The sequence below is a fragment of the Podarcis melisellensis genome, assembly GCF_964234715.1.
Source record: "Podarcis melisellensis genome assembly, chromosome: 3".
Lineage (NCBI taxonomy): Eukaryota > Metazoa > Chordata > Lepidosauria > Squamata > Lacertidae > Podarcis > Podarcis melisellensis.
In genome coordinates, this window is record NC_138530.1 from 59,043,627 (window position 1) to 59,071,465 (window position 27,839).

The window sequence follows — 27,839 nt, forward strand, 5'->3', positions numbered from 1 at the left end:
ATTGTAATCTTCATGAAACACTTTAATAAAGCAGCTGAGGTTCTAGAAGGAGAAATCAATGTTGAAGCCCAGTTGCCTTGTTGATTTACAACCAAACTCATTTTTCTCTGTGTGAATGTACTGTACTGTATATTTGCTTTCGTTATGGGATGGACATGGTCTAGCTGCTCGGTCCCACTCCTTTGCCTCAAAAGAAGCTTGGTGGGAACTGTTTCCTGCTACAAAACCAGAGAAGGAAAAGGACAAGGACAAGAAATACAGCCTAAATAATCCTGGTTCTACTTGAATGCAATGTGATTACTGTATTTGACTGCATATTTTTTTTAGAAACTTTTAAGAAACTTTTGTAAGCTGCTAGGGGACCTTCTTACATATATAAAGTAGAATCTAATAGAATAAATTTGCTACAGAAGTAGTAGGTATAGCTACAGCAAGACTACTAATATGTTTAATGCTTCCTTTTGTGCTGAAGTTACAACTGATTTTTTTATATATACAAAAAATAAAGCATTGCATCCATTCCCACACCCTACAGTTCAAAATTGCACAAATACATCACTGAACGGCGAGCTTAGGATGTAGCAAGTTACCACACACAATCTTTGTTAAAATAATTTATTGTCAGATATTTAACAGATATTCCAATTAAAAATATTTACAAATGAATGTATACAGCAGGAGCCATTTACAAACAGCATAAACATATTTTCTAGGAACCATCTACTCTGAATCTGAAACAGTAGAGTAAGCACTCAGCATTGCGTTGTTCAGAAGATAACCGTGTTCTAAATATATGTATTTGGGAACATCAGCCTAAAGCACAGAAGGCCACATACCCGACTCCTGTTCTCACATTCTTATAGACTCACTCAGGCTAGCAGGTAAGAAGTTGAAGAGACAGCTGGGAGTAAAGGAAGCTTGATTGCATCTCCCCTTTTCATAGTGGTAGACTGTATGATCAGCTTTTGAGTGAAACCTCTCATGGCTTACAACTGCCATAGGGGAAGGGCACGTAGGACATGTTCTACCCTGCTTCACAGCTGATTGGTGCTGAGACGAGCTACTCCTGATCTTCCCCAGCCACCAAGAGAAGAGGTGCTGAGTACAGTGGGGGTGGTTCTCTCCCCCGCCCCTATTCTTAATGTGTTACCTGCTGCAGCCAATCTGTGAACTCATTTCATAGGTCAACCACTGTCTCTGGGTTGAGGGGAGACTGGGGAAAGATAGCCACCTCCCCACTGGGTCAAGAGAGACAGAAGCCTGACATTGCCTGCACACTTTTGAAGCCAGATGTACTTCTTATGGGGTGGGCAAAGGAGTTACTGTAGGCAGATTATTATTTTTTGCACTGTCTTTTGTAAACAAGTGATTTGTAACTGAGACTGCTTCAACACAAAGGCTTGCAGTGTAATGATACTTCCCCCTTAAATTTACTTACGTCTGGTGAGCTCTATCAGTATAAAACCTAGGTGTTGGATTTTCTCAAAAGACATTCTTTTTGCAGGGATTAATAATATTGTACCATTCTGAAGAGATTCATCATCAAATGAAGTATTCACAGGACTGGGCACTACAGATCATATGTACATCCCGTTGTGCAGTTCATTTCTCTAGTTGTTGAGGGGTACTGAAAGCTTCATACACATTAGCAGCAAAATCTTTCACTTGTTCCATCATTAGAAGGTCCTAGAAAGAGAATGTCCATGTAGCAAATATAGCACTCTTTTTTAACACAAGCAGAAGTGTAATATCAACAAGTAACCCCCGTTAACACTTCAAGCCTGGTTAACAGAATTGCTTGGCACGTTACTTCATGCACTGTTAGAGGCTGAGAAGTTCAAAACTGTTAAGATGGAATTGTTCTATCTTACATATGTGGATCATCTACCGGGGACACTAAAATGGCTTTTGCCTCAGCCATAACAGGGAAGCCTAACCAAAAAGGGGGATGGATTCTATTTCTTCCACTCAGAATAAAACGTGTCATCCTGGCAGTCTCACTTCCTGTGTTCATGCAGTGTAAAATGTGCATACCTGAACTCTACACATTTCTTCATATTTTGATTAATAAGATGTGAGACATTATGACAGCAACAAGTCTAGTTTGCTGTTGGTACAGAGCTTAGTGCACTTTTAAAGGCTTAAAAATATACTAATGGCAACAATACAAAGCAGGCTGACAGGTCTACATTTTCATATTTTAGGTGTGAAATTATTTTAATTGGAATTCTCCCCATTTGCACTGTTTAATTTTATTTATAAGACACCCTGAAAACTAAGTGCAGAAAAGCTATTAAATAACAGACTAAGCAAAAAGAAAAAAAGAAAAAAGAAAGGTAAAAAGGTCTTCTTACCTGAACAAAATGGCTAGGTGTTTCACTGCAGACTGAATGAATTTGCCCATTTATTATTGGAATTATCTTGGCTAAAGGAAGACTGACACTGGAAAGACTGGAGGTGGAGGTGGGGAAAGAGATGCGATTACACAACATAAATGTCTGTCTTGTTAGCTACTTTTGTAATACACAGATTCAGAAGAAGAAGAATAGTAAACACATAATACCTGCCCAGGGGAAAAGCTCAGCCAGGCTGGGGACTGACTGAGCCCCAGAAGCCAAAAAGGGCCCTTCACCATCCCATCCCATGCTACCACTCACGGCCTGTCAGTTTGGAGCAGGCAGCACACAACCCCTACCCAGTTGCACAGGCTCTCCAGCCTACACACACTCATTCAGCCACCTTCCCTGCCTGGCTCCTGGTCCAGATTAGACATTGAGGGTAGGTGGCATAGATTCATAAAATCTTAAAAGTTGGAAGGGACCCTGAGGATCATCTAGTCCAACTCCCTGCAATGCAGGAATATACAGCTGTCCCATATGGGGATCAAACCTGCAACCTTGGCGTTATCAGCACCATGCTCTAACCAACTGAGCTATATGGTGCTATATAGTAGCTGCATTTCTGAATGGGAGTCTCTTGGCTCCTATGTGTGGTGGTCACCTGACTGGCCAATGCATGTTGGTTTATTTGATGGCCGTCATGAAGATTCAGGGTGGGGGGGAGCAGAGTTTGTCTCCCACTTCCATTCAAAAGTGCCAGCACTGCACCTGATTACAAGGAAGCATTCTGCCTTCTTTTACTTCTCTTTTCAAAATGGCTGTCTCCCATAAGGAAGTTTGTGCAGTGTGTTTTTGGGGAAGTCGAGAGGAACTTTAAATAAAAAGAATTTGAAAAGAAAATTAACTTAGTGGAGTCTGAGTGAGTATTCAATCTTGCTAGACAGCAGACCTATCTTATTTTAAGACTAATTACTCATAATTAAACAAAGGGTTAACACATTTTGCTGGAAGAAGAGCACAGTCCAAACTATGTTGAGACATTGTTTTTGTTAAAAATTCAGCCTAAAACTGATCCATTTGGCAGGATTGCTGTGTGATCCTGGTAAAACCTCAACTATTTTTTTGAAAAACTGATAATAGTGAAGTAGTAAGTAAAACTCTGACTATACTTAGATTCTTCTACATTGAAAAGCATTCATATTAAAACACGTTTAAAGATGTTTACCTGTTCATGGAACTACTATGGCATAAGTCCTGTTCGGTGGGTCTGAAGAATTCTGCCATGTTGTCCAGTAATCGACTGAACCCTCTATTTAAGCATGAACTCAAAACTCTATTGAAATCTGGACTGGAATAAATCAATCAAATAATAATAGATATATAAATCCCTCTCTACATGCCAACGTATTTTGGAAAACGTATTTAAAATGTAATTTAAATAAAACTGATCCTTTGCTGATGGGGATACGAGACTAGATCAAACATAACACTAAACTAGAAATGGGGAATTTCAGGCACCTCCAGGCCTTTCTGGCTGGGCCTGGAAGAATTTATTTGTTCTTCCTCTGCTCATCTTGCTCCAATTCACTCCCCACCCTCATCTCTATGAAGCAAAGTTTGCGTCTTTGCCAGTAATTAAAATGAGTTTCAACCCCAAGTTTAGAGACAAGCTATATTTTCTCAGTTTGGATAAAACAGCAAACTGTGGTTTGCTCAAACAGGGACAAGGGAAGTGGAGGATCAAAGAATTTGAGAAAGGCTTTTTTTTAAAGATACTTTGTTATGCAAAATCACCCTCAATTTCTCCACTCTGTTAAAAAAACGAGTATCCTATTTTCCTTTCCTAAGTTTACTTAGCCTAAGTTACCAAAGATAACATTTGCTGCATACCTGTCCAACATGTCTCTTGTCTCATTAAGTAATTTAATAGTAGCCACATCTCCTTCTGTAAGTCCACTGGCCTAGAAAGACAAACAACAGAGCATAAAAGCAAATGTACAGGATTAATTTATTTATGTTGAACCTTTTTTGTTCGTAAAGGTCTGGTTCTGGTTCAGATAGAAGCAAACTAAAATATTTGAGTTTCAAGTTTAAATTCTGCTACTTTTTTAAAAACCCAGAGCCAATCTCTGCCCCGCCCCCAACAACTTCAGGTTTGGTTTGGTTCCCTGCTCACAATACTATGAAAATACCTGGGTAGCTAATGGATTCTCTTCATCTGGCATCATGTAATGACACAGCAGAGACTGGGATCCAGTGTCTTCAGATGATGACCCATCTCCAGGTTGTTCTATCACCTTTCTAATTTCTTGTAGCTTCTGGTCCAAATCCAAGAGAGAAAGAGCATGTTTGAGAGAAACACTGCAGGGGGAAGGAGTTAAACATTATTTATCACATCAGTTGAATGCATCCCAATGAATTACTTAAAAAATACACATGAAAACTTTTTTAAAAGCCAATTTTTTTACCTCCCAAATGCATCCTGCACAGCTTTTTTAACCACAGTAATTAATTCAGTCAAACCTAAGGCAGAAGAAAAACGTTACTGAAGACTAGCTACTCATTTGTTCAAACTCTGCAAATATTGGCACTACGTAGGAAGAGGTTTACAGATATCATACCATCTCCTAGAAGGTGCTGAATGCTTGATAAATATTGCTGTTGGACTTCAGGGGGAGCTAGAGGTGTCTATAAGGAGAAAAACATTCTGTAATGTTTCTGTTACTTTATGGAACAGTGTGTTTATCCTCCATGTGTCTGTACAACCAGTCAGGATGCAGAATTTCCCTCCCCGTGCCTTCTCTGTGCTCTCCTGCTGCTGGCATCACTCTCAAGATACCCTGGATCTTAACAGCCTCAGCCATCTTTAAACACAGAACAACAGAGGACAGAACAATTCAAATCTCTCTTTTTTAAAAAGCCTTATAGATCCTCTCTCGTTATAAATAAGAGCTAACATTGGGAACAACCACACAAGCATGGAACACCAAATTTATTTCCTTTTTGCTGTGCTGTCAACTTATTCAACACCAACAAAACGGATGAACCCCCCCCATATGAGGGCCAGAGAGTTTACAAAAAAAGGAATTCAAGAAGCATCATCTCTGCTCTTTAGCATCATTCACTTTGTAAATCAGTCCAATCTTCTAATACTCATAAATTGAGAATATCCAGTCGTGCCTCATCTGCTAGCAGAATGGCCTTGCACATGTGCAACAGAATCTCTCATTCTTCTCCTCCCTCTGCATTTGGGAGGGTGCAGGGAGAGGAGAGGAAGGAGCAGTCCTGTCATGCAAGCAGAAAGTTCACTTGTGATGTTGGATTTCATCCTCGGCATATAATTAACGTCAATTGGATTTCTGTAAGTATAATACTATGTACTTGATTCTACATATTATAGCCACCCTTACTGAATTTTTCAATCACTGATATACTGCTCAAAGAATGTACTTACTGTGCCGTTTTTGCAAACTGCTGCATTATCCAGGTAGATGTATCCACCAATAATATTTAACTGTACTCGTAGAAGAACTACAAGCATACATGTGCTATATACAGCTACAATGCTTCTTGTAAAACCTTTAAACAGAAAAAGGAATGATGCTAAATGGAAAAAGAGTGGACAGCTAATAATCAGCATGTCATCTAAAGTAATGCAGAGTAATAAATATTGTATATATGGGATTGAGTAACTGTTTACCGTTCTGGTTTTATGTGCAGAAAACATAACTTTCTAGAGCTTATTTAGAGGGGCTATCTGTATTTCGTGTCCTCTTCAAAAAGGTGTTTCTTTTGGGTAATCAAGAGCTTAAGATGCAATGAGCTCAAACAAGGACAAATTTTACAAGCCTATTACTTAGGCTTGCAAGAACAAGGCAAAGCAATCCAAACAAGGGGCTGGGAAAGTGTGGAACAGATTATTTTCACTACATCAGCTCCAGGCTGGTGTAGCTAAATATCTCAAGGGGGGGGGTCCCAGTGATCCCAATCTGCTAGTACCCCACTTTAGAGCTTTCTGCTGGCTACCACAGGTGAGAGAGTAGTGCAGCGTTTCCCAACCAGTGGCTCACAAAACCTGTATAAGTGGGTCATGGGCTTTGTAAGCAAACCCTAAAGAAGTATTGCTTGTAATCCTTTATCTTACAACTTTTTTTGTTGGCATGTTATAATGCTGCATTAACACTTGTGTTAGAAAGATTCAATTTCCACATTTTAACACTTGGGAAGGTCAAAAATTAACGTGACAATAAATTGATGGGTTACTATGCCATGTAAGTTTGGGCTTGGGGGTTGCCATATCGAAAAGGTTGGGAACTACTTGCTCAGTGAATGGCTAAGCAAAGCTGAGGCCTCTGCCCAAGCAGAGCCTTTCCCCCCTGCCTTCCTCTGGCAATGAAGGCCAGTAGAGAGGCAAGTACATACTATCCTGACAACACCATCTGCAGCCATTGGGGTGGGGACAGGAATGCTCTGTAAGGCTACAATCCTATGCATAATGAGCTGGTAGTAAACTTCATTGAACAGAATGGCACTTGCTTCTGAAGAAGTACATATCTGACAGTTCTGCTTACAGATTGCAATGTGCACTGGAGCTGGATCAGAGTTGCATTTGGAAGAAAAACCAGAAGCTCTGCTATGTGCATACATAAAAAGAGGATCACTGGATCATGAGCATAATTATTCCTTTCAACTTACTTATAATCTTCAAATCTTCCCATATTTCTAATTTGTTGGCTGGTCTAAGAAAACACAAAATTGGAAACATTGAAAATGAATGGTCTTGGTAGAAAGAAAGCTCAATTTCTGTCTATATTTAAGTGAAAATTCAATTTTCACTTTAATATAGGCATGAACAAGCATTGAAACTGCTTGGGAGGAAATGCTTGGAGGAAAATCAATATATAATTAACCAAGCCTGGGGATTTGAGGCTCTGAAGAAATTTACAAATGTAGCCCTAACAGGCCTTTGTAAATAATATTTCAACAAGCATTTTTCAAACTAACTGAAACACACAGGAATTTGCTTTATGCTTCCTCTACATGTTTCATAGAACATGCATTATAAATACTTTTTATTATCATTTCCCCACCAATGCATATTAGATACAAAATGTGCTACATGGTTTTAATTCTTATATTTCTCTATCACGATAAAATAACTTTAAAGGTTTTCACAGTCCACAGATTCAGGTTGCAGGGAATAATTTTCCTACATGATAGTTACATATGCACATTCCACTTATAGCCCAAATATAAAGAATAGGCATTCAAACCAAATCAACAGATCACACTTACCTATTCTTAAGCAGTGAGGTGAGGCTCTCTGAATTCAGTTGATACATCAAAGCATCCCTTAATGTTGGAAGCATTGACAGGACTATTAACAAAAAGCATATGATTAGGAACGTAACCAGCGTACATAGAATCTCATAAACAAATCATTTATTCAGTAATTGCTTTGATCACATGTGTATGTGTTTTTTGATACTTCCTCCTCCCTCTAGCACACCTGTGAGGAACATTTAGTCCACCAAATGTCAGTGGTTTACAACTCCCACATCCCTGGTCATTGGCCATGTTTGCTGAGGCTTATGCAAATTGTAGTTTAGCAACATCTGAAGAGTTAAAGGTTTTCCACACTTGCTATAGCAGCTCATGGGAAACTGCTTTAGAGGGCTGGGACTCCTTCCTGAACAGCACAGGAAGTGGTGAACTAACAGGGAGAATAGACTAAAATGGCCTCCCCTTCTCTCTCCAGCCAAGCATCTGCTGGATTTCAGAACGTTCCATCAACAGGGGAAGCTGTTCCATTCATAGAACTGCAAGTTTGAATCCAACTCTTGGTCTTTGGGAAATAAATATAAGGATCATTTGTTTTTGTTTTCTTAAAAAAGCACAAACTGGAAGTATGCACAATGACACCTTTAATATTATTGTTTCCAGCTTTAGTTGCCCCTGTTCAAAAAGGAGGAATTCAAAGCCAAAGTGCAAAGAGCACTTTTGCAATCAGAACTAATTTTATGAATAGAGACTAAATGATCTGAGTCTTTTAGAGTTAAGGAAGCTCAGTATGGATATGATTGCTTTTAAAAATAGTTTAACAAAGATGCACAGGATTAGAACAGCCCATAAAATGTGCAGAAAAATAAAACAAGATTAGCTATAAAAGCCCAACTAACCTTAGGCTACAGATGGTCCTTCATGAGTTTTAAATGTAGTTTGCCATGCAACTTAAGGGGCTGCTGTTAACAAAACACAAGTCCCTCTGGAAATGCGAAGCTAGATATGCAATTTTTTTGATCCTAGCTACTATGTGATTTTGTTTATATTACCTCAATCAAAAAGACCACTTCAGTTAAGGCAACACACCAAACCGTAGTTAAGGAAGTTTAACTATGATTTGGCATGACAAATCATGGTTCAGTGATCAGTTGTCAAACTGGCATCAGAAACTATGGTAATTAATATGTGCTGAGAAAACAGGAACCAACAGTAGGCAAGTGACGTGCACTTTAGTTAGCAAAAGCCATGTATGCCTGAATTGATTCCAAGACTGCTGTTGCTTTACCTGTCATGTTGCAAGTCCTCTGGTTACTTTCAAAATGATATTGTCTTCGTGCTTGTGCAATGTATTCTGCAGCTTCTCTTTCTTGGATTTCTTTCATTTTTTTCTGTCCATATTTTCCAAGTATGTAAACTCCTATTAAAGGTATTTTAGAAGAGGCATAATTTAGGGCTTACAAAATACCAAACAGTTTCTTCTGCTTTAGAATATATTTTTCTCTTGATTTCAGCAGCAATTGTAAAAATGTTATCCAGAACAAGTTCTCACAATTAGATTAAATGATCATAAGTGAGGCTGGATCCCATCACAGTAAAGGATTAGCGAAACAGCATATGTGCTAAATAAAACTGTTCCTAATTTCCAGACTGTCTTCCCTTTCTCAGGCAAAAATGACCTACAATGGATTGTGATAGAAAATTATTGGTAATAGTTTCACACAATCGGATAAAAAAGTTGACTATACAAATTATTTAAGTAGTACTTTTAGCAAACTAATAATGGAACTAGAGTCCGCTGGTTAAGTAGTGATGAATACTGAGATGAGAAAGGCCTAATTCATGGCAAATGAATATATAGCAGTTTCAAATGTAAGTTATGAAGCAATGGCTGCTACTGCCACATACTCCCCTATTTTGAAACATAAACTTCTAATGACTTACAATACAAGATATCAGCCCATGAAATGTGTATATCCAGAAAAGCACAATAAAGGGATAAGTGTTTTCCCACTAGTACAGAGCAAAAAACAAATGGGGGGTGGGGGTGGGGAGCAAGTATCTGCAAGAGCTGGTTATAACAGGATGATTGTGCAAAAAGAAAGACTTTGATCTGAAAAGGAGGAATGAGTCCATACATGCACTTGTTAGGAAAGATTAAGACAAGTTATAATCTGAAACGAGTGAATAAGGAACAGGCCTGAACTTGAGCACCTTCAGCAATTTTGAGCTTAAAAAAAGTTTTTCTTGGAGGGTGGGGGACTACTTTTCAAGGCAGGAAAAAGGAGGGATGACACACCAGATTTTGGCTAAAAGACACAAGAAATCAGTTGAAATAAATGCACGAGGAGGGAGAAACAGCAGGAGCCACAGCCGGGGAGAGAAGGTGTGTGGCCATCATAGAGCAGGAGCTCTATGACTTCAGCCCCTGCCTTACAATACACAGGAATGCTAGAGCTGGCCTGCCTAGCAGGTTTGCTGGTGTTGTAACTGGCGCAACCTCACCTGAACTCAAAAAGATAAGGAACTGCACACCGACATCCAGTGCTATAATTGCTTGGGCAGGTAGCCACGCTTACCTGGGAGTAAGCCCCACTAAAAACAGTAGGGCTTACTGCTGGGAGATTTGGGGGGGGGGGGGAGAGGAATCTCAGGGAACAAGGCAGCAGGTGTGTGTGTGCATGGGGGGAGGCGGAGCGTATGGGGGAGAGAACAGGGCTGGATTTAGGTTTGATGAGGCCCTAAGCTACTGAAGGTAAAGGGGCCCAGCCGTCCTTTGTCAACAACAAATTGTCGCTGTTTTTTGTGCTGAATATATGCTATATGGTTATTTCTGGACCTAATAGGTATCTAAAGCCATTCGCCTCTGTTGCTGTATGTAGGTTTTATCTTATATTTTGGAAATTTACACCCATGGTTTTTTCCCTTTAATTTTTTGTGGGGCCCTAAGCTATAGCTTGTTTAGCTTATACGAAAATGCGGCACTGGGTGAGAAGCAAAGCCAGCCAAAGGCCCCCTTCCTCGGGAAGGGCTAAGGAGGGCTATGCGGAGACCGAGGAGGACACGCAAGCAGAAGGGGGGGGTTCTTCTCACTTACCGCCCACGAAGGCGCCCAGGAAGAAGCATTTCTTTTTGTGGTGCTTGAGGAAGCCCCACACGGCCAGCAGCATCCCGGCGTCCGCGGAAAGCAAGGGCTCGGCGCTGCCTCTTCGCCGTAGCGCTGCCGCTGCAAAGCCTCCAGCCCCGCCCCGGACGTCGGCCACGCAAAGCGAAGGCAGCGGCTGCTGCCGCTCCGCCTCCTACCTGCATTCTAGTCCCCCACCTCTGCGCGGTCCGTCTAGATCCCGATTCCCCCCCCGGAAACATCGGCTCCGTACTCTCCGTTCCGGGGCTGTAGTGTCGGCGGCGGCCCCGCTCGCCTCTATAGAGAGATGGAAGCGGAGAAGGGGCGAGCGGTGACCGCAGGGGAAAGGGAGGCCTGGATGGACCTTGCTGTAAACATGGTGAGTGAGTGGGGGTGGGGAGCGGAGGGGCTGGATAAAAGGACGGTCGCGTGAGTCTTGTGGCTGGGACGCTCGTCGAAGCAAAAAGGAGGCTCATGGCGAGTTAAATGCCTGGGCAGATTTGTTGTCATCTAAGGGTGTAGGAGCTGGATTAGGCCAAAGGCCCATCGAGGACACTCGGACTCATCCAGTCTTCACAATACCCCTAAATCTAGGGGAAGCCCGCAAACCCCTTGTCAGTGCAGATTCTCTCAAGGGCCATGCGAGACATGTATGGATAAATAAAGGAAGTGTGTCTTTCCTTTTAGTACCCTTGATTGCAGCTCACAAGCCCCAAAGGTTTGAATTCATTTAAACTAGCTAGGTGTTACCTTAGCACCTTTCCCCCCGCTTCCTATCTTGGGCTTCAACATCCTCCCTGCATCGTCTATTATGTTATCACCAGGGTAGACACGGCTTTCCATTTGGGTTAAGACAGAGGCAAAGTAGTTTGTTGAGCAGTTCCGACTTCTCTCGTGTAATCCAACAGCATTTCTCCCATCTCCACGCAGACGACCCACTACTTGCTTGTTCTTCTTATTGTTTCGAACATAGCCAAAGAAGCATTTGTTTGTTTGTCTGTAACTTCTCTAACAAGCCTGAGCTTATTCTGAGGATAGATGTAGATAAGGGGTAGCAAAATATAATTCTCTTCTTCTCTTCCTGCCCTGCATTTTGGCTTCATTTAACATCTAACCTGATGTTCAGGAGTTCAGGAGAACTTGAAAGCATGCACTCAAATTTGTGATATTATTGCAGTTCGCTAGATATTGCCCTAATGTGGGTTTTTGAATTTTTATTGTGTTCTAACATGACTGCCTTTGCTTATTATATGAAAAGTGGGGAACAGAATAATTTCCACCCTTACTCTTGAGAGTTATCCTTGGGTAAGAATATACTGGAATTGTCTGCTTTCTTAATGCTGGCTTGTGGGGTGGGAGGATTTGAACGCAATGTACTTTGCCTTGGTGTATATAATAAATGATAAAGCTGCTCTTGTTGATTCATTTTGTATCTGATAGGCTAAAGAAGCACTAGAGAGTGGTGAAGTACCTGTTGGTTGCCTCATGGTCTACAATAATGAGATCATAGGAAAGGGAAAGAATGAAGTTAATGAAACTAAAAATGTAAGTTATTTAACTAAACTAAGCTAATGTAAGTCACTGCACTACATATGCTGGTAAGAACTCCTTAAGTTGGTATAATTGTAATCATTTTTTCAGTCCAAAAACATACATCTTGTGTAACTTCTGAGTGGCATATATACACTGCTGTCTCTGGAATATTTGCATGTTTGTGCTCCATCTTTCTGGAAATTAGGTGTGTAAAACACTGTGTTTTCAGTAGTTCTCTGCAACTCTTGAACATATTCCAATAGGAGAAATATCACCTGGCATCCTTCCTACTGTAATTCAGAAGGGCCATGACAACATTCCTTTTCTACAAGGTATTTGGCATAGCACTGATTTCTGAATGCTTGTGAGAATTCATTTTCATTACTTTTGGTCCTTTGATTTGTTGTTTCAGCTTCTGCCTTTTTATCATAATTGTATCCGGCCTTTCTGCATATTAATGCAACTGCATTTTAATTAACTTTTTTTTAAAAAAAATAGTATAATTCTTAAAAGCAGCAGCTTTACATTGAAATATTTTCAGGACACAGATAAAGCTGAAAAGATGATACAGTGGTGTTTGTTTATTTTTTTAAAAAGCATTTTAACTTTGTTAACAATCTCAAAGATTTTATGAACAAAAGTTTATGTGTTTTCCATCTCATTTTTATAAATGTTTGCCAAAAAAAGTTGCAGTTTACTGACAGTATTCCATTCACAAAATGCATGCATGTTTTTGTTGTTGTGGCTGTGTGGGTTTTTTTAAGCTCTGGTATCTGTGCCCGAGTACAAAATGTGAGAAGTGATTCTGAGCTGGATTGTATGTTGAACGGCATAATAGACTTGTTTTAATCTGCAGCTGGGGGAGTTCACCGTTCAGATAGTGCAGCCAATACTTCTCTGAGCTGACCCTTCCGAATTGTCTGGCAGGAGGTGGAGCAAATATTACCAGCATGTTTTTCCCTCTGGCAGATTCCTTGCCTGCTCTTGTTTTCCCTCCTTCATGCTTCTGTTTCTGTTTGAATGTGCATTGTTTGTTCTTTTTGGCTGTAACAGTTATCTGGCACACTAAACCTCACTTGCAAGCAGAACCTGCCCACCCACCTGGTTTGCCCTTGAAGGTGTTTCAGAGATAACCTCTAGTATCCACTTTAGTCATTTGAGTATGCATATATTACATAGCACAGAAAACCTAACAGAGCTCTCTGAGTTGCTCACAATCAAGGGCAAAATTCAAAGCATCAAGGTAACAGTGTAACAATATTACCTTGGATGGCAGGGAGACTCATGAAAGTACACTTCCTTGGATGATCTAACTGCATTGTGGTGATGGCAATATCACGGCATAGGATGCATATTAGGATGCATTATTTCAAATAAACTGTGCCCAAGATATGTAGGACTTCTATGATCAAACAGTTACCGTATTTTTCGCTCTATAAGACGCACTTTCCCCCTCCTAAAAAGTAAGGGGAAATGTATGTGTGTCTTATGGAGCGAATGCAGGCTGCACAGCTATCGCTGCGCTCAGGAGGCTGCGCTCAGGAGGCTTTGTGTTGCTTTCGCTGAAGCCAGGAGAGCAAAAGTGGTCGCTGCTTTCGCTGTGCAGCGATCCCTCTTGCTGTTCTGACTTTGCTTCACTAGAGAGGCGCTGCGCAGCTTTCCCTCTCTGCACAGCGCCTCTTGAGCGAAGTGGGAGGAGAAATGAAGCCCCTTCCATTTCTCCTCCCGCTTTGCTGGAGAGGCACTGTGCAGAGAGGGAGATAATATTTTTTTTCTTGTTCTCTTCCTCTGAAACTAGGTGCGTCTTATGGTCAGGCACGTCTTATAGAGCGAAAAATATGGTACATGTGTGTGGGGGAGTCCCTATGTCTGTCCACCTCCTGAGAAGTAAGATATTTTGTGTAGAGACGATTGTGCACTGTCCTGAACACGTGCTTAACTTATCCTTAACTTACCCACAAATATACTCTCACACAGAATTGTTCCAAAAAGAGTTAATTTATAGAAAAATAACAAGATCATTCTAATAAGAAGTAATTGGTGTGGTACAGCATGACATCATGGTGCATTTAAACCAGTATCCTAACACATTAACACTCCTAGTCTGACAGTCTGTCCCTTGTTTTATAGGACTAGCATGATGATAAGAAAGTTTCAATTGCGTATATATCTTAAGTTCCCCCTTAGTTACTGCTGTAGTGAAGTAGTTGTCCATTTCCACCATTGGAGGCTATCAGTGTAGCTGGAGGGGCTGAAGAATAAGATGTGTGTTGCAGATTCATTCACAAGAATGGGTTCCATGTGAGTCCCCACAAGGAGGAGATTGGGAGGGGGAAAGCTGTGCTGTGATAGCAAACCTCCCCTCCAAAATGCGGATCATGACCGGATTCATAAAAGGGAAGTATAAGAGGACTATTAGGTGTGTAGGGATGCTGTGAACTGGCCTGAAATCTTCAGATGGTCAGTAAACAAATTTTAATCATCATCATTATGATAGTGTCAGCTCTGGGACAAAGAAGGTGGCTGAACATTTCCTGGAGTGCTTGACACTGTTCATGGTGTCTGCTGATCCTGATCTTTCAGAAGGCTGGCTAAAATATAAATTCATTTGCAAAACTGTCTTATAACATTGGTTTACAGACAACTGCATAAGATACTAATAATTCTGTTCGGTATGTACTTGTTATCAGTTATTTACTTTTAGATCTCTACTTTGATCTGAAATCATTTGTGGAACAAGTTATTGCAAGGCAAACAGTCTACCTGAAGGGATTTAAAATAATGTTCATAAAACTTTAGCATATTAAGTCAGAACAGTAATTAATCTACCCAATGATTCATTTGCTTTCTGTTGTTGATCGCTATCTTAACAGCAACAGAGTAGTAAAGAAGTGGAATTCAATGAAATATATAGGCTTCATTTATCATAAGCCAAGCAGCCTTAAATAGCTTTAAACATCTCTTATCAAAATATGTGTTCTGTTTTGTCGATAAATGGTGTGTTAAAGCATTTAGGCTAGTGCACCAACTGCAGTTCCTATCCATGCTCTTGTTAATATCCTGTTCAGGCAAGTATAATGTTTTGTACATGGGGTTGTGTTTGAGGAATGGACATAACAGTAAGTTCATTATGCAGTGGCTAGACTGCTAAGTGAGAACTAACATCCAGATCATAACTTGCAAGCCTTGAAATAACTGCTCCAAGTCTATTTCTGAGCACAATTCTTTGGGCTGGTTTTAGTCTCCAAAGGCTGAAATGAGTTTGAATCTTGGGTGCCTTCTCCTACATGAATCGGTTCAAGTACGACGATGATCTTCAGAGCCTGTTCTCTGGTCCCACTGCCATTGGAGGTGAAGCCAGATCAACAGTTGTAGCCTCCAAGTACTGAAGTGTTTTCCCCAGAGACATTGAGTCTGCTCTTTTTATCTTCCCAAATCTTTTAATTCTTGTTTTTTGAATCCTGTTTCATCACTCTGTGTGTGTGTGTGTGTGTGTGTCTTGTTGTTGCTCCTATTTTAAATGAATTTTTATGTAAGCCTTGTCAGCGTATGAGCAGGGTAAAGAATATCAAAATGTAAATAAATGAATGAAATGGAGGTATTTGGTCTGTCTGTGAACAATACTGACATTCTATTGAGCCTAGGAGCATTTTCAAATGCTCCTAATTGAAAGTGACTGTAGATGGAATATGTGAACACGCCTAAAGCTGTTGAAAGAGGAGGGAGGGTGTCTTCTGTGGTATCCTTCGAGCTCTTATGACTAGTAGGTCTCATTGCCTCCCTCATATTTATTCATAGACTGAGTTAGATACAAAATAAGGATGTTGATATCTTGACAAGTAAGGAAAGCATTTTGCCTGTAGCTGAGCATTTCCCCCCAACTGGCCACTTTCTGTCTGACCTCTCTGTCCTTGCATAAATGGTAATCTGGGTAAAAACTGGGATGTTTTCAATAATAGAAAAGCTGATTAACATAACATTTGTTAACCGAGGATAAAGAGAAACAGATGTATTGTGCATTTCCCCTTTATAGCAGATTTTGATAAGGAAGAACCTTTCAATAAAGTGCCAACAATTTACTCTGCTTTTCTATTTTACAAGAGGAAATTTACCGCTTTGAAATGAAATTTCTGCAGTTATTATGACCATATTTTATATGGTTTTAGTGGTTAAGCTTTGGCATCACTGAAGATCCTACCCTATTGCCTTCCTACTAAAAATAGCAGGAATCCACCCATTCAGATTGATACATTGCTATTTGGTGTAAATACTGATGTTATTTCCCTGTATCCCCCCAGGCTACTCGCCATGCAGAAATGGTAGCAATTGATCAGGTCATGGACTGGTGTCGTCAGAACAAGAAGGAACCGAAGGAAGTATTTGCGAACACAGTGCTATATGTCACTGTAGAGCCCTGTATAATGTGTGCAGCTGCTCTGCGAATGATGAGTATCCTTTGGAGAATTATCCATTTGTATGTTAATTTCATCTCACATATCAGTTGCTAACAAGGTAACAGAGGGCAGCTCTATGTTGACATGAGGCCTGTGTCATTGGGTCTAAGGGGATTTGTTTGTGCAGACGTGATGGGCGTAAGGAGAGCTGTGCTGGACAAGTTCAAAGACGTAACTGGTCCAGCATCTGTTTCCTACTGTACTGAACCAGATCCAAGGAAAGCCAACAAGCAGAGTGCATTGCTATGTCCCTCTGTTTTTCCCCAGGTTCTGCACCTAAGGAGAAGAAGTTTAATTTAGCAAGTGTTTGTGTGGGTGGGTCTAAGCAAGGAATGGGTGCCGGGTGTAGCCAATGCCACAATGAAGCAGGGTGAGGCAGCTTGCATCAGGTGGCAATCTTTGGGGTTATCATGACTTAGTTTATAATTATTACCTTCCCTGGGTGGTGCTTGTACCTCAGGGGCCAAAGTGTATTGTGCCATCTCTGCTCTGGGTTAGGATAGGGTTGCTGTATTTCAATAAGTAAAATTCCTGACACCCGCAAAGTTGTTGAGCAAGCATAACCTGCCCACCCAGCTGGTTTGTTCTTGAGGACCCCAAAATTATTTAGCTTTTTGGGGGGAAAACCTCCCCTCCAATAGTGACTTTAAGCTTTTGGAGCTGTTTCCACTGCTTCCCCCCCCCCCATCACATTGCCATACGTCTGGGTTTCCCCTGACATTTTGGCAATTCCCCAATGCAATTTTTACACCCGAAAACCAGGACATGTCAGGAATTTTCCTGACATATAGCAAGCCTAGGTTTGGAAATTTGGAAATGATACAGTAGTGGTAGTTATTGCTCTCAGATTGTGGGCAGAGGAGAACACTGAATTAGCAGCAAAGGAGTTGAATTAAGTGGGGGAAGTTTTGCCCAGAGATATGACCAGGCAGTAGTGTGTCTGTGGAAAAGAGGAGTTTATAAAATACGTGAGAAAGGAGGGAGGCATGGGTTTGAGACAAGCACAACTATATAGCCTATTAAATGAGGGTAATTCTATTCTATACTCCTTCTTTTCTTAACTTACATATATAAATCCCACTGGTTGTATATGGCTGCCAAAATGAACGATTCGGAGGATGTGGTTCGGTTTTGAACATCTCTTCTGCTACCTTAACGGACACAGGGGAACCATTCCAGGTGAAATACTTGTCACGGATGTGTGTGTTTTTAAAAAACAATAACAACAAAAATAAAAGTGTGTAGACATCAGTGGCCAAACTTGGCTCTCCATCTGTTTTTGGACTACAACTTCCATCATCCCTAGCTAACAGGACCAGTGGTCAGGGATGATGGGAATTGTAGTCCCAAAACAGATGGAGGGCCAACTTTGGCCACCACTGGTATAGAAGAACCAAGTGCAAGTTGATGGTACAACCTCATCCAGAGAGAAATTCTTCTAAAGGTGCATCGTTGTCAGTACTTTAATTCTGAAACTACCACTGAAATTCATCCTTAGCACCATTGTGTCAGCATTTCTCCAGTGATAGTTTGGTGCTGAATCAACATTCAGAGAGACTGCAAATAGCTTCAGGATCTAGAGCAGCCATTCTCTTCCCAACCCCCTACCCCACCCCCAAACAGAAATAGCAGGCTGGAGTGTTCTTCCATAATATAGCATCTTCAGGGCTCCTTTATTTTATAGAGAAGATTATAATTTATCTTTGTTTGAGGTGTGAGGGAATGCAAACCATAAATGGTAAAATTAGCTGCAATCAAAATGGATTCAGTGAATGGTTAGGGAGCACTTAATTGTGCAGCATTGGTGAAGCTAAGTGGATCTGAGTAGTCCATGGACGAAAGACCACAATAAATCTTATGTATCCCCCCTTTAAAAACAAAGAGCAGGTTATAAACTTAATAAATAATACACTTATATGGATGAAGGTTTATCAGAATAGTTGGAAACCATTATAGGACCAGAATTGGTTGTAATTTTGTTTAAAAGAGAAAAAAAGGGCTCTTTATTTACCCTGACATTTAGCATAGTGATGACACTAGCTCTACATCATGGCAACTATGTAAGAAGAAATATCTTGCATTTAAGAAATTTGATTTCCATTCTCAAACGATTGCACTTAATGGCTGTGTATAAATTATTCCACCATGTGCGTGCATACTGTTTAAATTAGGGCATTCATTGAAAGCATCCTGTTTTGTGTATGTGTGTAAGCACTGTCACTTTCACTCACACATGTCAAGAAATAAATGATAACAGGGAAAGATTTGTGAGTGGAAAAAGTTGCAACATAACTAAATTATTTTGATAGGTCAAGGACGTTTTGCTGCTAGGGGAAAAACCATAGCTGTCAACTTTTCCCTTTTCTTGCGAGGAATCTTATTCGGAATAAGGGAATTTCCCTTTTAAAAAGGGAAAAGTTGACAGCTATGGGAAAAACACATCCACAAAGGCAAGTTCCTTGGCACAAACTCATAGATTCCTGTTCAGCAAACCATGGTTGGTTGGAATGGGAAGAGTCTGTGTATGTGCACACTCTCACTTCCCTTCTCTCATATGCCTTCACTCATTACTTTGGAGGCTTGTTAAACCACAGTTGCTTCTAATGTCCCAACCAGGAAACTGTTATTTAATATCCCTACAAACCAGGCTATCACACTATGGTTATTATCTGTAAGCCAGTCAAGATGCATATAAGAATGGTTTGGAAACATGCTATTTACATGTGTAAATTGGATACCTTCAGTGGTAAGCCATTTTTGTTATTGAAAGGTACTGCTTTGCCTGAAAAAATACCTCCAGTATGAAGTTGTTCAGTGGATTTTCTTTTGCCCCTGGAAGTTGAACACAGTGATATCAGAAGCCACATCTGCTGAAGTTCTTTATGCTACTAAAGAGTCAGATAACCTCTTTGGGATACAAGCTGGTTAATCTGAGAGGCCTTATGAACAAAATATTCCAATCTCTACAGTGCATAGCTGGTTATCGATCTGAAGAAGCTGTTGAAATGCTGAAAACCTTCTACAGACAAGAAAATCCAAATGGTAAGTACCCTCTTGTTCTAATTTACGTTGGCTTTTGCATCTTTGAATATTAATGCTTATGTTTTCTTTTCTTGTGGCAGCACCAAAATCAAAAGTTCGAAGAAAGGAATGCAGTAAATGAGTGGTTGTGATGGATAGTAAAGCAAAGCTGGAAGAATGACAAGTCTTTGAAAAGGCTGGCCAGTATTGACCTTCCCTCAGCTATGGTATTTAGTCCTGAGAGGTAGAGAAAAACATGTCTGTTACTCTGTAAAATGTCCAAAAGTATCACTGATTGAAAGATAATAATCAAATTGTCAAATATGGGTTTGGCTTTTTATAAGGAACAATAGAAAGGAGTGGTATCCTCCAATAATTCAATAGTTAATATGACACTGTTGTAGCCCTACTAATTTTGAACTGATCAGCTGGAAGACCAGCTATCCCAAAAGTCCTTAGTTTGGCAGGTATGCTGACTTCTTGCCACTGATGCCATGCACACACATGATGATATACCGGCCAGTACACATATCAAGTTCTGTTTACATTTAAACCACTTAACAACATATACAAATTCAGTCGTCTCAGAGTTCTGCATGCCCCATCAGCCAGAACAGAACCAGCATATCCACTCATGGCGTCAGCAGCTAGAAACCTGTGTGAGCAGTGGCTGTTATACTGAAAACTGTCATGAGGACCAGTTGTCATATTGAGTCAGACCATTGGTCTATCTATGGACTACTTAACTGGAAACAGGGGGATGAAATTGGGACCTTCTCCCCATAAAATATGTTCTCTTCCAATGTGCTACAGCCCTTTCCCTTGTATCCTAGACAGATTTATAGTTTGTATTACTTAAAAGTAAGCTGCTTTCCTCATCACCGTAGTGCACGTTTCCAATGTATACATAATTTGGAGGAATTCGAAGGTAAGCTAGCAAATCCCAGAGAATGGCTTGTTTATATTGAGCTCAATTAAGACATTCATGATTAAGAAAGCTTGACTATGGTTTGTTCATGATGTCTAAGTTGACAAACCATGGTTTATGACCATGTTTCGTTGTGTGTACTTTTTCAGGTTACGCTGCCACTACAGTTAGCAAACAGACAGTTTCTTTTTCTTATATGCTTGTGATAGAAAACCGCCTTAAAAAGGGAAGTCTAGCATACCCAGTATTTTTTGAATAAATATTCTGTTTCATAAGTTTTATAGATTGCTTTATTGGGGGTTTTTTGTAAAAAAAAAAAAAGGTCAAAGAGGAATATTGAGAAGTAGATTTCCAGAGGAACTTTTCTTAGTATAAGGTAACTAGGCAGGAAAATGGCAATAAGAAATGCCTAAAGCTTAGAGCTGGCACTTCAGTGCTTATTGGGTTGTTCCTTGACCGTATTCTGATTACAATCCAGAAGAGGGCCTTGCTGTTCTAATAATGAATGGCCCAGCAGTTTGACATGGAGCTCTTATTCCTGCAGAATGTGCATGCTGAGCAACTCAACAGGCTGGGAAGCAGTCAAGCGGTGCCTTATAGATTTGTATATTATGGACAATTCCAATAGTTAGACAAGTCAGAGCCACAGTTGTTGCACTATTTTTATTTCTCTATTAAATAGATAAACCAATTCTGAAAAGGGATGAAGTATGTTCCTGATGGTTAAATAATAAAAATGAATACATCTGCCACTTGCCTCCCATGCTTGGCTTCCATTGACATATAATAATTTCACATTGTGCACGGCAGAAGGGCATTTTGGGGGTGGGGGGAGGTAACGTTAAGGTTGCTATATTAGCACCTCATTTCTTAAGCATTAAACTTGGAATTGGGCCTCACTGATTTCAAATACAGCATTTCAATAAGCAAACTGGTTTGGACTTTAAATGGTAAGTTTTCTGCACAGAGAATATGTCCCTTCTATGCCTTGCATAGCACCTTGGACATCATTTGTGTGATTAATATATTTGATTAATAGTTATAGGTAAGGATGATGTAAGGTGCTTTTCACGGTGCAGTCCTATGCATGACTACCTGGAAGTTGAATGGAATTTACTCTCAGATATGTGTTCTTGGGTTGCAGCCTTAAACATACAGTTTGTGCCTCTCCCTTATTAATCTGTCTTCAGTCACAATTTGATGATAAATGCTTTCAGTACATATTAGAGTTTAGTGAGGTTGGCAGGGGAGAGGATCCATTCCTGTTTGATGAAGGGAAGAATGAAAATTTGGGAGACACAAACACTACAAACATTATTTCTATTCATATGAAACAAGCAACTTGTAACACATTTCTCATTTCCTACTGAAAAATCATGTCTGTGTTTTAAAAATGTAAAAAATTGTAGACCATCGTCTCCACAGGCTTAGAAGCTGCAATTGGCTGCAGGTTCCCACTGCTTATATATCACACGTACACACAATTGAGAAGATTTTTAAGTTCATTTTTTTAAAGAAGAAGAAGAAGAAGAAGAAGAAAAAGAAGCTTATCCTTATTATTCCAATTACCTTTTGGTAAAAGACTGGATTGTCATCAAAAACAAAAATTTGTTAGATCTAGAGGGGTTTAATCTAAGATTCGGTTGGCATGCCTATTTATGGCGAGACAAAGGAAGGGTTCATAAAGGTTTTTCTAACCACATTTTCAGAGGGCCACTGCTGGAAGTGTGGGAAAGGAACAAAAAATTGTTGGAGCAGAAAACGCCCTGGTGGTTATCACCAATAGACATTTTAACAATTAAAAGATCAAACATTGAGGGGGAAAGATGGACATATGAAGATTTACTAACCAAAACAGAATCCGGGTGGAGGATTAGACCTTACGAAGAAATAAAAAGCAAGCTGACTGGCTGGATTCAATACCATCAAATTAATTCAATGTGGAGAGAAGATAATAAGATCGGAATAAATGACAAGAAATCTAGATTTCAGATTGAAATAATAGAAAGTAAAACAAAATTATTATCAAAAATGTACAACCAGTTGCTTGAGTGGGACACCAAGGACGAGGAAGTAAAGGATGTGATGGTGAAGTGGGCGGTAGACCTAGGGTACAACATAGAGTTTGACAAATGGAAGGCATTGTGGTGTAAAGATATGAATTTCTCAGCATGCACGACACTAAAGGAAAACATATATAAGATGATGTACAGATGGTACATAACGCCGGTAAAACTACATAAAATGTATAGAACAGGCGATAAATTGTGTTGGAAATGTAAGAGCAAGGAGGGCGATTTCATCCATACGTGGTGGACGTGCGAGATTCTCAAAAAATTTTGGGAATCCATCTATAATGAATTAAAAAAAATTCTCAAATATACGTTTGTTAAAAAACCCGAAGCCTTCCTACTGGGGATAATTGGTAAGGATATCAAAGAAGAAGATAGAACCTTTTTTCAATATGCAATGGCGGCCGCCAGAACCCTCATAGCACAGTACTGGAAAACACCAAAAATCCCAACACTAAAGGAGTGGCAACTTAAATTATCCGATTATTTGGAGTTGGCTAAATTGACACAGAAAATAAGAAATCAAAGAAGTGCAAAATTTAATAATGAATGGGATAAATTTAGGATATATATGGAAATAGAGATAAAGGGAAAATCAAAATATTGATCAGAAACATATATGTACTTACAGAAATCACAGTAGACATGCGATAACGCTTACTACGTAAAAAGTTTTATTAAGGAATAGACACAGCAGATAGATAAACAAGGTAATATTTTCCGAAATCGAGATAAGGGGAAGTCGATCAATGTCTTTTAAAGTTGTATGTTTTTCGTGTTTTTCTTTTTTTCTTTTTTTTCTCTTTTTATCCTTTTCTCTGTTTTTTCTTTTTCATTTTGTCTTTTGTACGTTTGTGAAATATATTTATGTCAAAATTCAATAAAATATATTAAAAATAAAAAACCAATTACCTTTTGGTAATCCATACCACACACTAGTTACCTGTGTCTAGCAACTTTTGAATTCCTACTCAGATGATCTATTTTGAGAAAGTCCGATCCTATTAATGTTGATTTGGAAGTCCTGCCTAGTTCAATGGGATTATGGGGGGGGCTGTGCCTCCCTCCAAAGGGGCCTATAAATAAACTTAAAATAACTTTACTTCCAAGCATGGATAGCTGGGATCAGGAACATCTGGTCCTCCAGGAGTTGTTGGACTCCCATTAGCCCCAGGCAGCCCAGCCAATAGCCAGGGGTGGTGGGAGTTGCAGTCTAACAACATCTGAAGGGTCACAGGTTTCCCATTTGTGATGGGCAGGATTGCAACAGCAGGGTGACATCTAATGATGTTTGAGTGAGTGTCCCCTTCTTCATCTCCTGTGCCCTCACCAAACCCCGCCCTCTAGAGCAGACTTTGGGGGTACATGGTTGGCTATAGGGGGAAGAAATAAAGGTGAAGGCCTGTTGCAGCAGATGAAATATGTTCTGTTCACAGATGGCCATCACTGGACATCCCTCATTCCTATTGACTTCAGTATGTCTACTCTGAGTAGGAGTAGAAGCCCTTCACATGGTCAGGCAGACAAAAGGCATTTCTTCCATAAAAGGAGCTGTGAAAACACAGGGTGAGCAGGGGCAAGACAAAGACTCAATACTATATGAAATTTAATCAGTCTTGTTACTAAGATATCACTGTCAGTTTCTGATGCTTTATAATTGTTATCATATTTATCATGGATGTCTAGAAGCTGATGGTTTGCCTGGGTTGAAACAAGTGCCTTTACCCTTTCACATGTCCAAAACTTTCCATTTTGGGGGGGGGGGGAGTTAGGAGGAACTGCTTTGTGAAAATAGGGTGAAAATTGTCCCCCCTCCCCCTCCACATTTTTATGACCTTTCATATCTCTATGCAGGCACAACAAGAAGCATAAATATGAACAACAACTTAAACAAATGAAAGGCTTATTGAACCAATATTGAAAGCTTGTATTGTAGCCTCATCAGTTCTTCCCTTTGTTTTTTAAATGATCTTTATTGGTTTTACACATTTTACAAATTTCACAATTTTTTACAAATAAAGACACTCGCGGGACTGAAATAGACCTCATTATGTTTATTAAAAATCATTCGTTTTGGATTTAAGAACATTGAACAAGTATATTACAACAATATATTTGTTGAAGGATGTATATTTAATGAAATTTTGAATAGTATTATTCCATAGTAGTAAGGACACATAAAATGTAAACATAACAAATGCATAAATATAAAGAAAATATAGAGAAACCAGACGGAGGGAGGGAAGTACAAACTTGTTTAGAGTTAAAGTATTAAGATTAAAAGGAATAAGGTATGTATTATGTATTGTGATGGTGAAATTTGTAAAATTAGTCCTTCCCTTTGCATACAATAAAGTGACACTCTTACAAGGCAGCTGTTTAAAAAAGCAAGTTGCTCCTTATAATTTAAACATTTGAAAGTCTGCAGGGCTCTCCATTCATATCCTGTATATGCAACGTGGCCTTTAATTACCTTGGCAGGTTTTGAGCACTGATAAAAGACTGTATTTTTTTAAAACCTCCCCCCCAAATGTCCAATGGTTGGCAGGCAGTCCATCCCAGGGTTCTATTTGGAGCAAGACTAGCAGGAGAGCTTTCAGCTAAGGGCTGAGTTTAAACAGCAACTGTTAGGTTTTTAAAGAAAATGGCTTTGACACAAACGGGGAAAGAGCTCCGAGGACAATTAGAGTCCCAGAAGCAGCTGTTTTATTAATTTACTTTGCCTTGTGTGTAGCCTTGGCTGCTGATTCTATCTACTTTTATCAATAAAGTACATCTAGAAATAGGACACTTCCCACTGAAATATATACACTAACATGACTTGTTTTTAGGCTGATTTCAGAAAGACACACACACACACACACACACATTTTTGTAGTGTGTGTAAAAAAGAGAAATGCCAAGAAATTTCAGCTAAGATCCAAAGAACCACAGAAATGTAAGAAATCAAGCAACAGATCTCTATCCCGTAGGCCAAACTGCTTTGGAAACTGACGTAAGCTGCAGAAGCGGTTTTTGACAAGGCAGGCACCTTGGATTTCCTGCACAAAGGAGAAGACAATTAATCCATCTTGGTTTTTGCAAATAAAAGGATTGATTGACTTCTCCTTTGTGAAGAAGAGCAATCATCACCAAAAAGGCATTGTACAAATTATAGACTTTAAATCAAAACCCTTTACATCCTTCTCAGCAGGATAGCTCTATACCAGATGTTCACCTTGACAAGACATAGCACTAGGCGTAACACAGTTGTTTCTAGTTTTCTCAAGTGCCACCTTACACAGAGTCAAAAAACTAATAATCCTGCTGAGATCTGTCCTCCCAGAATAATACCCAAGCACTCTGTATATGCAAAGTCTCGGATAGTGAACTATGGTTCCATGTGCTTATCACAGGTTGCTGTCGCTCTGTACACACAGCTCTGTTGGAAAAACAGTCAATCTGCCAGTTTTACTGGCAGTTTTACTGGAAGGAGAGCCAGTTTTACTGGCAGTTTTACTGGAAGGAGAGCAAGGGAAACCAAATCCAGCCCCATTTTCTCCTCCCAGACAGCTGACATGTACAGTGGTACCTCGGGTTAATAACTTAATTCATTCTGGAGGTCCGTTCTTAACATGAAACTGTTCTTAACCCGAGGTACCGCTTTAGTTAATGGGGCCTCCCACTGCCACCACACAATTTCTGTTCTCATCCTGAAGCAAAGTTCTTAACCCGAGTTACTATTTCTGGGTTAGCAGAGTCTGTAACCTGAAGCGTCTGTAACCCGAGGTACCACTGTAGTGTCACTGATTTTCTAACTAGGTTTTCAGTGCATAGTCTTTGACAGCTGAATTGTGCACTGCTCAGCACTCATTGGCTCATGAAGTCCCTTGCTAGAGAGATTCAAGTAGGAATCTGCTTTTGCATGCATATGAACTCTAGCTGGATTGGAGCACGTATTTAGCCTCAAACCAAGGCTTTTCTTATCAAGGCTTCTTTGGCAGCAAACCTTGTCAAATGTGGACATATTTGAATGCTGCATTTGATAACGGTAGCCACAGGTGTAGCAGTTGGCGTATGAAAGAGCTGGGTTCAAAATCTAAGCCAAAGGTGGTTAATGTGTGAGAAGAAGGGAGGCAAAAGAATTGTAATGTGCTTTGTACTGATGTAGTAGAAATTACCCTTAAATATCTGAGAGTCTCTTTAAAAAAAATCAAGATGTAAAACTCCCATTTGAGAGAAAATATGTATCCTGTGTTTCCATAGAGATTTGGGATGTTTTTCTGCACTGTGCTACTCTTCCCATTCCCTACACACACACACCGCTCTTCAGAATGTGTGATTAAAAATATATGTGAGCAAATACTGGTTTGCATCTCTACAAACCTGACTGCTTGAAGTCTTAAGATTTAACCTTCCCTTCTCACACCAGGGAGACACCATGTGTTTAGTTTGGGAGAACAAAGTTCCTCCACTGCCTTCTGGCATAACAGCAGCTTGGTGAATGAAGGAAGCCAAGAGACATCAGATCAATTCTTTTCTTTTAGATCTCTTTCCCAGAAAAATAGCTACTCCACTTTTACCCTGGCATACACCAGGCATGCCTGTTAAACTCAGATGCATAAGGGGGAAATGGCAAATTAACTTTACTGCTAGCTCCAAATCCCCAATTGACATAGCATTCACCACCTTCCCATACACACTGCAATTTTCATCATTGGTGATACCTGGGAAAAACCCAAACTAGGAGCATTTTAACCTCTGGTCATGAAATTGAGTCTTTGTTAATTGACGCCCAAATGTTTCCATCTTATTCTTCTTAAACACAAGCTTAGATAAACCTAGCAGGGCTTTGTGATTAAGAGAGGGTATTCCATAATAGTCCAGGAAAGAAGAAAATAGTTAAACTTACCAATGGCACATTTATATAAGAGGAATCTGAATGCAGTTTACTAATAATGCATTTAACAAGACTTTAAACAAAGTTCCACAGCTGATGTTTGGACTGAAAGCATAGCATAATTGTTACCATAGAATAGGATGCTGTTTCATGGTCTGCACAGGAATTTCTTAGTCCAAATTCAGTAGAGAAAGGTAAACTGGCACATC

At 39.9% G+C, this 27,839-nt stretch overlaps 2 protein-coding genes across 2 annotated transcripts; one reads left to right on the forward strand and one right to left on the reverse strand.

Moving 5' to 3' along the window:
* Positions 1-601: 601 nt before the first annotated feature.
* PEX3 (peroxisomal biogenesis factor 3) lies at positions 602-10,850 on the reverse strand. The gene is made up of 12 exons (XM_081905221.1): positions 10,717-10,850; positions 8,908-9,039; positions 7,635-7,716; positions 7,035-7,078; positions 5,794-5,918; positions 4,961-5,027; positions 4,808-4,862; positions 4,532-4,700; positions 4,230-4,300; positions 3,565-3,687; positions 2,355-2,451; positions 602-1,686 (listed from the first exon to the last, which is right to left on the reverse strand). Exons 1-12 carry the CDS (start codon positions 10,787-10,789, stop codon positions 1,603-1,605), a joined length of 1,122 nt encoding a protein of 373 aa, XP_081761347.1. The 5' UTR covers positions 10,790-10,850; the 3' UTR covers positions 602-1,602.
* Positions 10,851-10,988: 138 nt separating this feature from the next.
* On the forward strand, positions 10,989-20,139 carry ADAT2 (adenosine deaminase tRNA specific 2). Its single transcript, XM_081905259.1, has 6 exons — positions 10,989-11,122; positions 12,184-12,288; positions 16,575-16,725; positions 17,803-17,909; positions 19,700-19,772; positions 19,853-20,139. The coding sequence occupies exons 1-6, from the start codon at positions 11,051-11,053 to the stop codon at positions 19,891-19,893; spliced, it is 549 nt and encodes a 182-aa protein (XP_081761385.1). The 5' UTR covers positions 10,989-11,050; the 3' UTR covers positions 19,894-20,139.
* Positions 20,140-27,839: the final 7,700 nt, after the last annotated feature.

Coding starts and splice junctions, on each gene's coding strand:
- PEX3 (XM_081905221.1), bottom strand. CDS start 10,789: ATGCTGCTGGCCGTGTGGGGCTTCCTCAAGCACCACAAAAAGAAATGC. Junction 9,040..10,716: donor CCTGGGCGCCTTCGTGGGCG/GTAAGTGAGAAG, acceptor TACCTTTAATAG/GAGTTTACATACTTGGAAAA. Junction 1,687..2,354: donor CACCTAGCCATTTTGTTCAG/GTAAGAAGACCT, acceptor TTCTCTTTCTAG/GACCTTCTAATGATGGAACA.
- ADAT2 (XM_081905259.1), top strand. CDS start 11,051: ATGGAAGCGGAGAAGGGGCGAGCGGTGACCGCAGGGGAAAGGGAGGCC. Junction 16,726..17,802: donor AGCTGCTCTGCGAATGATGA/GTATCCTTTGGA, acceptor ACTTACATATAT/AAATCCCACTGGTTGTATAT. Junction 19,773..19,852: donor CAGACAAGAAAATCCAAATG/GTAAGTACCCTC, acceptor TTCTTGTGGCAG/CACCAAAATCAAAAGTTCGA.